The sequence below is a fragment of the Perca fluviatilis genome, chromosome 7 (assembly GCF_010015445.1).
Source record: "Perca fluviatilis chromosome 7, GENO_Pfluv_1.0, whole genome shotgun sequence".
Lineage (NCBI taxonomy): Eukaryota > Metazoa > Chordata > Actinopteri > Perciformes > Percidae > Perca > Perca fluviatilis.
Window position 1 is genome coordinate 40,999,850 of NC_053118.1, and position 12,974 is coordinate 41,012,823.

General features: G+C 38.3%; 1 protein-coding gene across 2 annotated transcripts; it reads left to right on the top strand.

Annotated features, from left to right (window-relative positions):
- Positions 1-8,117: 8,117 nt before the first annotated feature.
- LOC120562400 (angiogenin-like) lies at positions 8,118-12,770 on the top strand. Of its 2 annotated transcripts, XR_005639771.1 has the most exons (4): positions 8,118-8,145; positions 8,740-8,956; positions 10,598-10,729; positions 12,201-12,770. XR_005639771.1 is itself a non-coding variant. In XM_039806126.1 (2 exons), exons 1-2 carry the CDS (start codon positions 10,712-10,714, stop codon positions 12,645-12,647), a joined length of 465 nt encoding a protein of 154 aa, XP_039662060.1. In that variant the 5' UTR covers positions 10,505-10,711; the 3' UTR covers positions 12,648-12,770. The 2 variants fall into 2 exon arrangements, 1 of the variants encoding a protein (XP_039662060.1); XM_039806126.1 differs by lacking the exons at positions 8,118-8,145; positions 8,740-8,956 and having other exon boundaries at positions 10,505-10,729.
- Positions 12,771-12,974: the final 204 nt, after the last annotated feature.

Here is a 12,974-nt window from a genome sequence, read left to right on the forward strand (position 1 = left end):
AGAAGGGTATGTATGGACTTATCTAACTCTGGGGGTTACAGTGAATAAGATAAAGTCCCAATAAGAGATGAGAAGGGTATGTATGGACTAGTCTAACTCTGGGGGTTACAGTGAATAAGATAAAGTCCCAATAAGAGATGAGAAGGGTATGTATGGACTAGTCTAACTCTGGGGTTACAGTGAATAAGATAAAGTCCCAATAAGAGATGAGAAGGGTATGTATGGACTAGTCTAACTCTGGGGGTACAGTGAATAAGATAAAGTCCCAATAAGAGATGAGAAGGGTATGTATGGACTAGTCTAACTCTGGGGTTACAGTGAATAAGATAAAGTCCCAATAAGAGATGAGAAGGGTATGTATGGACTAGTCTAACTCTGGGGGTTACAGTGAATAAGGTAAAGTCCCAATAAGTCGCGTGTTCCTTTAAATGCTTTTATTTGGATCTGAAAGGCATCGCAAGAAAACAGACAAGATCTAAATACTATGAGAAGCGTCATTGACAAGGTGACAGGTCTACATGGACACATACTACTACTACTACTACTACTCACATACTTTTACAAGTCTTTCATTTATAATACTCAACACATTAAGGATCAACAAAGCATCTCTGTCTCCATAGTTACATGCTCCCTATGATGGTTGAAACAGAGCAACATTTTGTAAGTCTTTTTTTTACAGCCCCCAGCTGCATCCCCTGACCACATTGTTATGGACATGTCCCAGACTTCCAAATACCAGAGTTATTAACTTACACTATACAAGTTGGTGAATGAGATCTACCAAAGATTGATATTTCAATTATTTGGAATAGTAGCAGATGTCCATATACTGATCAAAACAGCAGCCCTGCACCTCAAAGATATACATACAGATGTATTAACCTCATTTACAATTACAATGTCAGGAGTGTTTGGGATGTTTTTGAACTAGTCCCTGTCAGATGTGTAATGGTGGAACCAGTTTAGTTGTACACAGCTGTGCTTGTAGATCTTGTTATCATGTCCATAGTTTATCTTTTGCAAGTCCTTTATAGTTGAAACACACACACACACACACACACACACACAAACACATATACACACAGACACACACACACACACACACACACACACACACACAGACACACACACACACACACACACACAAACACACACACATACACACACAGACACACACACACACACATTGTTAAAATCATACGCTGGATGCTTTATTAGTCTTTCTACATGGGTTTAGTTAATGATCGGGCTATAATAAGACCCACGTCGGTTATGTAATGACGCAACCGGGGCAATTTCATAGTGGTTGGTGTAAACCGGGATATTTTAGCGTCCAGACACAGCTTTTGTCGGAGTCGGGACTGTCCCAGTCAAACCGCGGCCCGTCTGACCCTACATGATACATAGCCTAGTGTTGGCAGAAGGTTTAAAAATATAAACTACTTATCAAGCTGTCATTTGCTGGCAGGGAGGGTGTAGCCTACTTATTCACATGAAGGCTTTATCACACGACGGCACAGATTAGCAAACGTTAGCGAGCAGGCTAGTTAGCTAACTAACTAACTAGTAACACTCACCTTTGCTTTGATTATGAAGATATTCCTGTTTTTCACCTCTCATACAACGCGTTGTTAACCCATCCACTCTTGAAAAAAGATAGCAATCTGTAATTTTGTAGGCTTTCATTTTTGTGCGGTATAAAGTGAAGGATTCTCTATAAGATAGATGTAAATAAGTCTGATTCTCTATAAGTAAGTCTGATTCTCTATATGATAGATGTAAATAAGTCTGATTCTCTATAAGATAGATGTAAATAAGTCTGATTCTCTATAAGATAGATGTAAATAAGTCTGATTCTCTATATGATAGATGTAAATAAGTCTGATTCTCTATAAGATAGATGTAAATAAGTCTTATTCTCTATAAGATAGATGCAAATAAGTCTGATTCTCTATAAGATAGATGTAAATAAGTCTGATTCTCTATAAGATTGATTCTCTATAAGATAGATGTAAATAAGTCTGATTCTCTATATGATAGATGTAAATAAGTCTGATTCTCTATAAGATAGATGTAAATAAGTCTGATTCTCTATAAGATAGATGTAAATAAGTCTGATTCTCTATATGATAGATGTAAATAAGTCTGATTCTCTATAAGATAGATGTAAATAAATCTGGTTCTCTATAAGATAGATGTAAATATCTCCAAACTCCACGTCTGGGAGTAGACGGCCTGCTTCAAAGGAATGAAAACATCAGCGGGTGCTGTGTATGGACGTATCCGAATTCAGTGACATATGGTCTAAATAGTTGATTGATTGTAGTGTTGGAAATCTGCAAGGCCGCCATTCCCTGGCTATCCACTGTTCAGCGCCATTCTATCGGCGGTTCTTGCCCGCCAGGTATCCATGGTAATGATGTCACTGCAAAGTATGAATTGGACTCCTTCATACCAACTGCTGCCTTGTCCTCATCTATTCTGCTTTGGGTCAGACTCTGTACCGCTCTGTGACCGTTTATTACCGTCTATTATAGATAACTAGTTACTGTCCTTTGAGAGTAATTAGTTATATTACAATATTACTGTCTGATTTTTAATGCTTTACTCCACAGGATGCATAACGGCTGTGGACTGGCTCCGCTCGTGTCTGCTGCGTGCTCCGCTGTCCGAGAATACCCAACCGATCCGATTTGCGGCACAGCTGCGACCATGACTGACAGCTGTAGTCACGAGGACCCAACGAGATCTCATGAATTCAGGTAGAATAGAACCACAAAACCCAACAACAGTTAGTTTCCATCCAGAGGAGTAGAGGGGAAACAGCTCTGTGCTGTGTTGTCAAGGTGTAGTGCAGGGAAATAAGATCCACTGTGAGCATGGTGGATTTTATTTAGAAAATGAACTGGATGTTTTATTTTGTTTCTGTGTTCGACTTCCTGTCCCGCCCTATCAGCCGTGTGCTGAATTGTGGTCGGGAGCTCTCCGTTGGACGGCAACAACAGAAGCTCTGCCTATTATCAGCTCCAGAGGGCTGCGGCACGGAGCTGGGACGGAGTTGGAACTACACACATTATACACATAATCAGAGGTGTATAAAGTACTAGAGACCCATACTTGAGTAAACGTACAAGTGCTCTGTCCAGAAAGTGACTTGAGTAGAAGTAGAAGTGCTCTTTAAGCACCCCACTTAAGTGGAAGTACTAAAGTATTCAACATTTTTGTACTTAAGTATTGCAAGTAGTTTATTTTAAAATGTACTACTCAAGAAAGTAAAAGTACAAGAAATTGTGTAATTTAAAATTATTAAAGAAAGTGTTAAAACAGAATTTGAATATCATATTGTTTATATTATTAACTTAAATGTTTAGCCTAAGACTGTAGCCAAATGAATTAACACATATTAATTATAAAAATAACCAATATTAACAAATACTGAAATAAAAGGTACAATTATCACACTGTGAAAGTCAAATGAACATCCTCTCCAGCACAGTAACAATTAAAGCCCCAAAAACGTATCACACACTATACTAGCTAGTAACATGTGTGATGTACAGGGAAAGTTAGCAAACAACCAAACAAAATAAACTATACTTCAACAACAAAGGGTAAAAAACCAAAAAATAAAATAAAACCATCACTTCAAGTCAAAAACACACAAATAATCTATATAATTTAAATTAACAAATTAAAACCACAAAAAATAAATAAATTTACTATTTTAGTTAACATCCCAAAAAAACAAATCAATTTACACTTCAACTTAAAACACAAAAATCCTTTAAATAATCATAACAATACTTAAAAAAAAAAAAATAACACAAAAAAAAACACATAAAACAAAAACAAAAAAAAAAAAAAAAAAAAAAAAAAAAAAAAAAAAAAAAAAAAAAAAAAAAAAAAAAAAAAAAAAAAAAAAAAAAAAACATCCAGATAAACTAGATCAGCTTCACATCACAGGGTCAAACATCCAGATAAACTAGATCAGCTTTTACATCACAGGGTCAAACATCCAAAAGATAAACTAGATCAGCTTCACATCACAGGGTCAAACATCCAGATAAACTAGATCAGCTTCACATCACAGGGTCAGACATCCAGATAAACTAGATCAGCTTCACATCACAGGGTTAAACATCCAGATAAACTAGATCAGCTTCACATCACAGGGTCAGACATCCAGATAAACTAGATCAGCTTCACATCACAGGGTCAAACATCCAGATAAACTAGATCAGCTTCATACACCACAGGGTCAGACATCCAGATAAACTAGATCAGCTTCACATCACAGGGTCAGACATCCAGATAAACTAGATCAGCTTTACATCACAGGGTCAGACATCCAGATAAACTAGATCAGCTTTACATCGCAGGGTCAGACATCCAGATAAACTAGATCAGCTTCACATCGCAGGGGTCAAACATCTAGATAAACTAGATCAGCTTCACATCGCAGGGTCAGACATCCAGATAAACTAGATCAGCTTCACATCGCAGGGTCAGACATCCAGATAAACTAGATCAGCTTCACATCACAGGGTCAAACATCCAGATAAACTAGATCAGCTTCACATCACAGGGTCAATGTTATTTTTCTGTAATCGGGACCCGTAAGGGGGTCCTCAGAGTCATTACAGGGGCCTCCAAATTATCTTTAAAAAATAAAAAATGCCTTAACATAATTCCGTTACATATTAGCTGAAATATAAATTCCCACTGATGATAGGCTTACTAGCCTATAGGTAAGGTAGTCACTAAGATATCAGCCCACAGATATAGTTAATCCTAGATTCACTGTTGCCACATGTGTAACATTAAAATATGATTTATAAAATCATGCCAACAATTAATATTTTAATAGCTTATGCAAAAAGGGTATGTAAGAAGGAAGTTATTGTAGGCCCATTTTAATCCATACTTAATTTGATCCAATATGTAGTAGGGGCTCCTGCTACATCTCACTTTCAGTTAAAGGGGTCCTTGGCTTAAAAACATTGAAGACCCTGCGTTAGCAATAGGTTCTTACCGTATTATTTGAATTTACAGTAATATCACGGGCTGCAGTGTTGTTTCTGCCTTTTCCTTTATTTTCCCAAGATGCATTGGTTGTGTCTGTGTGTGTGTGTGTCTCTTTGTCTTTGTGTGTGTGTGTGTCTCTTTGTGTGTCTCTGTGAGTGTGTGTTTCTGTCTGTGTGTGTGTGTCTCTGTGTTTTATGTGTGTTTATCTTTGTGTGTGTTCTCTGAGGTGTGTGTGTCTCTGTTTCTAGTGTTTCGTGTGTGTGTGTGTGTGTCTGTGTGTGCGTGCGTGTGTCATTTTGTGTGTGTCCCTGTTTCTAGTGTTGTGTTGCGTGTCTGTTTATCTGCGCGTGTGTCTGTGTGTGTCTTTGTGTGTGTGTGTGTGTGTCTCTGTGTGCTTTGTGTGTGTGTTTGTGTGTCTCTTTGTGTGTCTGAGTGTGTGTGTGTGTGTGTGTGTGAGTGTGTGTTGTGTGTGTGTGTGTGTCTCTGTGAGTGTCTGTATGTGTGTCTGTGTGTTGTGTGTGTGGGTTTGTGGTGTGTGTGTCTTTGTGTGTGTCTCTGTGAGTGTGTGTGTCTCTCTGTCTTTGTGTGTGTGTCTCTGTGTTGTGTGTTTGTTGTGTGTATATGTGTGGTGTTGTGTGTGTGTTTGTGTGTCTTTGTGTGTTGTGTGTGTGTGTGTGTGTGAGAGTGTGTGTGTGTGTGTCTGTGTCTCTGTTTTGTGTGTTTGTGGTGTGTGTTTGTGTGTGTGTGTGTCTCTTTGTGTGTGTCTCTGTGAGTGTGTGTGTCTCTCTGTGTCTCTGTGTGTCTGTGTGTTGTGTCTGTGTTGTGTGTTTGTTGTGTGTGTGTGTTGTCTGTATGTGTGTGTGTGTCTCTCTGTGTGTGTCTCTGTGTGTGTGTGTCTGTCTGTGTTTGTTTGTGTTGTTTGTTGTGTGTCAATGTGTGTTGCATGTTGTGTGTTTGTTGTGTGTATGGTTTGTATGTGTGTGTGTGTGTTTAGTGTTTGTGGGGACCTCTGAGTTTTTCTAGTGTTTGTGGGGACCTCTGAGTTTTTCTGGTGTTTAGTGTTTGTGGGGACCTCTGAGTTTTTCTTGTGTTTGCGGGGACCTCTGAGTTTTTCTAGTGTTTGTGGGGACCTCTGAGTGTATCTGGTGTTTAGTGTTTGCGGGGACCTCTGAGTGTTTCTAGTGTTTGTGGGGACCTCTGGGTGTTTCTGGTGTTTAGTGTTTACGGGGACCTCTGAGTTTTTCTAGTGTTTAGTGTTTGTTGATCTTCATGCGGTGATGACAATTAGGTTTAGACACCAAAAAGACTAGTTTAGAAAAAGGATTATGTTTTGGGGTTAAAACTGCGGTCCCCTGAAGTAGGACTCCTGGGACACAAACTACAACTAACCCTTTCTGAAAACATTAAACTAAACTAGCAAACATGATTGTTTTCAGAAAAGTGAATCAGCCTGATTCTGAGAAACAGGAACACAAAGCAGCAGTTCCTCAATATGAGACACTTCTATGGAAAACATTTTCAGACTTTCTACTTATTTGTTTTTAACAGATTCTTCTTAGTTTCAACATAGGATTGACCCGGTTTAAACAAATGTATTGAAAGCTTAGGGCCACTACTGAAATGTAGCCCTGCTCTTCCTTCTTCAGTTAGTCGCGTTTTTGGCCTGATGCAAAAGTGGAGGGAAGCCGTTCATGCGCACAAACTTCCATGACACAAAGCTGGTTTAAAAATCAGACAAGTATCCCTTTAAGATGCACGCTATATTTAGAATATTTTGAGGGCTTTACCTTGCTGTCAGACAGGCCTTTACGACTGGGAACTGAAGACCGACTCCTTTGACAATAACAACAATGTAACCACCTAGAACACGATGGGAGTTGCTGCCTCCATCGCTCCAGTTAGTTAGTGGTATTGAGGGACTTTGGTGTTTTAAAGGCTTAGTTCTAATTAATTGGGCCATAATTTGAGGGGTTAGGAGAAAGTACAGAAGAAGAGTGTAACCCAGGTTTACAGCTTCCCAGGTAAATTATATCTGTAGATTTGAAAATATGCAGTTTGACTTATAAGAACTGTGTGTGTGTGTTTGTACCTGCACCCAGTTCTATAGAAAATGCTTCAGTATTGTGTTTCATAATATAAGAAAGTATATTTAGTAATTTAAAAAGTATTTTTCGAAGTTAATTTAATCTCTATTTGTGCAGGTCATCATTTACAGGAAGCTGCATCGAGCAACGTGTGAAAACATCTTAAAGTGAGAAAACAACAGCTTAACTTCCTCTTTTTGTTTTCTGCGTTCGTCTTTGAGCATCCGTAAAGTGTGTATTTAAATTAGGACCAGTGGGTGGGATGTCTGGACCTGTAGCTGAATGTTTACCGTATATGGAGATGATATTCAGCTGTTTGTTTCAGGGACAACCCTCTCTGTGGGAGGATATAAGACTGCAGATTATTTCATTTATCAGTCTGAACATTCTTCAGATTTGCATCGTGTCAGAGTTCTGCTATTCTTCTTCAGACTTGGAGCAGTTTAGATTTTAACATTCAATTCTTTTTTTTGAAAACAAGCTCCGACCAAAGGACAGCAGCTCCTTCCTACCTGAGCTTTCCACCAACTCTCGGTAAGAGAAAACTAAAGGCTCCTAACATTAGTCTTTGTCACTTTTTGTTTCCAATGTTTTTGTCAACTTGTTTGTTGACTTTTCAGTCACCTTTGCCACTTTTTCCGGCGTATTTTTGAAGGTTTGTCATTTCTGTTGTTTGCCACTCTTTGACATTTTTGTCGACGTTTTTGTTGCATTTTTGACACATTTTCTAAAGAACCTCAAAGTTACCTGTGATATCACATGGAATTATGTTCTATTCTTGACCCTTTTGACACTTTTTTCCGGCATTTTTTGAGTTTTTGACACTTTTTCTTGCTGCTTTTTGACAGTTTTGTCGCCACTTTTTTGTTAACTGTGATGTTATGTAATTAAATGTGATATAATGTATTTAAATATGATGTAACATAGTGTGTTTGTTAATAATAATCTTTGTAATGAAGGTGTGTTATCATGTGATATTTCAGGTATCTCTCCTGCTGCTGACTTTAGAACTCATCTCTCTCCTGTCATTCAGGTAAATATACTTTAGATTATTATTCTGTCTTTAACAGATGTAAACTCTGTATGTTTATATCTGCAATCACTCAGAACCTATTCTGGCTGCATCAGGACTTTATGGATTTCTTCTGCAGAAAGATTTAGATTAATAATCCTTTGTGCAGTTATTCTGCGCTGTAGAAACTCCTGATGTCACTTAACAAGTTCTAACATCATCAGACTGTTAGGAGACATTTATAAAACTAAAGACATACGATGCGTTAGGAAGGGAAGAGATGTTAGATATGTCAGAGTAAAGTCTCTAACAGCTTTTATATGATAATATAAAGAGATGGTAGATATGTCAGAGTAAAGTCTCTAACAGCTTTTATATGATAATATAAAGAGATGTTAGATATGTCAGAGTAAAGTCTCTAACAGCTTTTATATGATAATATAAAGAGATGTTAGATATGTCAGAGAAAAGTCTAACAGCTTTTATATGATAATATAAAGAGATGTTAGATATGTCAGAGTAAAGTCTCTAACAGCTTTTATATGATAATATAAAGAGATGTTAGATATGTCAGAGTAAAGTCTCTAACAGCTTTTATAACAATGTGTTCTCCAGATCAACATGAAGATCTCTATCTTTGCTGGTGTTCTGCTGCTCTCTGCTGCTCTCATGTTCCTGGGACCAGAAACTGCAGATGCTCTGTCCTTTGATACTAGGCACGTCAACATGAGGGATGACTGCTGCCCAATGTACCAATGTGATGAATGAGGAAAGGAGAAAAATTCAATCAGGGAAAACAAACCCTGCAAGGATACCAATACCTTCTTGAATGGTAATAATGCGTATCACACGGAACAATCTGTCGTAGTGGAGAAAGAGGGAGGTGTGGCCACAAAGCCGCAATTTTAGAATTAGCCTTGATATTTACCATTTAGTTGTCTGTAAACTGAATCCAGGTGCCAGGTATCCCAACTGTGAGTAACACGGTACAGCTTATACTGACAGGGTAATTATAGTCAGATGTGACAAAGACAATGTACCTTTTCACATTGAAGATAGTTGTGATGGAAGTTTTCTTGAAGCAGCAGAGTTCAGTAAATATCACGATAAAAATGAAAACATATAAAGACTGGTTGAGAATTAAACCAAAGTCTGGTTTTTGAGCATTTATTATATTTTGCAAAATATGAGAATACAGATTCAAAGGTACATGCAGTACAACTGAATGAGCATTACTAAACTAAAATCTAAACATCACATCATCATATAGTCAAAACCTCTCTCAAGCCACCCCTCTAACTTTATCTTTTAGCCTGGCCATAGTTGAAAGAGGACATCACCAAAAGTCAAACCATCCTCACCTTCCTCCCTGCTCTCTGTTCCCAACATTAGCCTAAACAACCCTTTATCTCAGGAGGCAGTAGGAGACATGGTTTGTGGCCTTCTCGACTTTGTCTGCTATAAAGTTAAACAAAATGAGAAGCTAGAGTTTCTTAAACAAAACCACTAGGCTAAGAGTTTAGTAGCGCTGCTGTCCCTCTCTAGTCTTTAAAGAGTCTAAGAGGAAGGAACAGCATTTTGTGGAGGTTTAAAATAATCTTTAAGCAAATGGTTAAAGTCATTAATCAATAATGGTTAAAATAAAATTTGCCACCACATCTGTTTTGGGGGAGCCACCCCTGTTGGCCGCAGACTGGGTTAGAACAAAGGAAATGCATATCTCTGTAGAATCGACACTACCATGATAAACAACCTTAGTCTGTGACCTGAAATTCAGAGGTGTGTCCTTATCCTGAGAGACAGGAATAAATGTGGGATCAGGAGAAAGATTCAGGGCTTCAATCTGTGGCCCCGCAAGGGAACCATGTTGAAGCCCGCTGTTTACAGTGTATTGTTTTGTCATGTCGCATGGCTGCAATCTGTGTCCCCACAAGGGGAAGCATGTCTGCAGTCTGCTGCTGGCAGTGTTTTATGTTTGATTGTGTTTTGACTGTCGTTTTCACCGTGTTGTTTTATTAAACTTTTTGCTTAACTTTCAATTCGACCCAAGACTCTCCTTCCTCCAGAAATCTAAGTGACACGTCTTTTTAAGATTTCTTTCAGTAACCAGTGTAATTGTTTGGATAAACTTTAGAATTAGATTGTAAAACTAATTAAAATATGAACTAATGTTTTAAAAATATGTTATTTGACAAGTGACCATGGTATAAGCGGGTTAATGGCCTTTGAGGTGTCCATTGTCAGGTAGTAATGGACTTCGGTGTCAGACGGTTCACGCCTCACCGGCTCCATTAATACCTGACAAAGGGCACCTGGTCCAGCATTAACCTTACATAACCTTTTTGCAGACTTTGTGATGCTTTGACATACTGTAATAGCAAGAAAGGGGGGAGATCTTGATAAGATCGTTGACATGTATCCATGGCTTCTGCAGCCAAAGCAAACAGTATAATGTGTGTTTTTGCCGACGTAGGCAGGGAAAAGGTACAGGTGGCTTGTTGGTGACCTAGTTTCCCTCCCTGTCTGCTGGGGAACCTGCAGAAAAGTCTGATATAAAGAGGAGCTCACAAACAAGTGGAGACACTGGATGGTCAAACACAAAGGGGTAAGTAGCAGAGAGGTGGACTCCAGACTCATGACTTGACTTGAGGCCTGATGACTCAGATGACTCGTATTCATAAGTTTGAATATTAGCTGTTAGATATACAATGAAATAATACTATGTTTTCACGTTTCCGTCTACCTATCAAGTACGCTACTGGGAATCGAACAAACTGGGAATCGAATGAAGCTCCCCAGTATGTGACTGTCGTGATTGGCTGTCAGTCAAACTCGTCGTTATGGCGACACGTAAGCCTCGTTAGTCGGACCAGACCACCACTACGTCTGCGTGTGTGCCACGAGCCATCACATTTGTGTGTGTTTGTCTGTGTGTGTCTGTGTGTGTGTATGTGTACATCTCTTACCAACGGAGATGTAGCTATGTCAGAGTAAAGGGCTTACCATGGTATTCTTACCGAACCCCACCAGCTATCTGGACAGTGATTTTACAAAGTGCTTAAAGCTATTGTTGTGGAAAAAGGGTGAGGCCAGGTATAAACACACACACACACACAGTTATTTAGCTGTGATTAACATATGTAAGGCCAGATGTACCTGTGCTCCCCCTTTTTCCACAGCAATAGCTTTAAGCACTTTGAGATGGTCTGATGATCTTTTCACATATATGAGGGGACTGAACATTTGGGTTTCAATAGTCCCCTCTTTGTCTGAACAACAATATGCACACTTGGTCGTATGTAGCCTGATAGTCAACTGTTGGTAATATAGGGGTGTGTGTGTGTGTGTTGGTATGTGTGTGTGTGTATATATGTGAGTGTGTCTGTGTCTGATGTTACTCTACTGTCATGTGCTTTCATTTCGTCTTTGTTCATTAGTCTTTTGCAGTTGGATTACTGTTTTGTTCTACATGTGCCTAATATACAGACATTCAATATTGTAATACTTGCACTACTTGTGTACAAGTTTTGATATACTCTGTTTTCATTGCAAAATGTGTTTAATGTATGAAATCATGTAAACAGTTGTTGCTTCTCTAACAGCTTTATCTGATAATATAAAGAGATATAATAATATAGATATGATATATAAAGTCTCTACCAGCTTTTATATGATAATATAAAGAGATGGTAGATATGTCAGGAATGTCTCTAACAGCTTTTATATGATTATTAAAGAGATGGTAGATATGTCAGAGTAAAGTCTCTAACAGCTTTTATATGATAATATAAAGAGATGTTAGATATGTCAAGAGTAAAGTCTCTAACAGCTTTTATATGATAATATAAAGAGATGGTAGATATGTCAGAGTAAAGTCTCTAACAGCTTTTATATGATAATATAAAGAGATGTTAGATATGTCAGGTAAAGTCTCTAACAGCTTTTATATGATAATATAAAGAGATGTTAGATATGTCAGAGTAAAGTCTCTAACAGCTTTTATATGATAATATAAAGAGATGTTAGATATGTCAGAGTAAAGTCTCTAACAGCTTTTATAACTCTGTGTTCTCCAGATCAACATGAAGATCTCTATCTTTGCTGGTGTTCTGCTGATCTCTGCTGCCGTGCTCTCTGTGGACGGACAAAGTTGGACTAAGTTTGAGCATAAGCATATCAATGCTGGGATGACTGTTGTCCAATGTACCCAGGTTATAAAAGATAGAAAAATCGTGACCCCACCCACCCAAGTGAACCCAAGCAACAGCTGCAAGAGTCTCAATACCTTCATCATCAAAGGAGATGTGAAAGCCATCTGTGCTGTAGGAGGAGGAGACCCATATGGCAACAACGGTATGACAATCAGCAAAGCTACTTTCCCAATTGTTGACTGTAACCTGGTGAAGCAGAATCCACCTGCTGTTCCCTACAACTGTCGGTACAAAGGAGTAGCTCGTAACAACAGAAGAATTATAGTCAGATGTGAACATGGTCTTCCTGTTCACTTACATGGAAGTCAGTAATATGTTACTACCTGATGAACCAGAGTAATCTGTTACTACCTGATGAATCAGAGTAATCTGTTACTACCTGATGAATCAGAGTAATCTATTACTACCTGATGTATCAGTATAACTTGTGTCTCCTGTTGAATAAAACACATGTTGACAGTTTATCTCTGGGTCGTTTTTAATGCCGTCTTTTCATTCATTCATAAAGAAGATAACGGATCAAAAATAATAATATCTTGTTAAAGCACCTTTCACACATTAAATGCAGCTCAAAGTGTTTTAGAGTCTGGGATTGTTTTTTCACACCTTGATTACTGCTCTGTGGTTTGGTTCAACAAC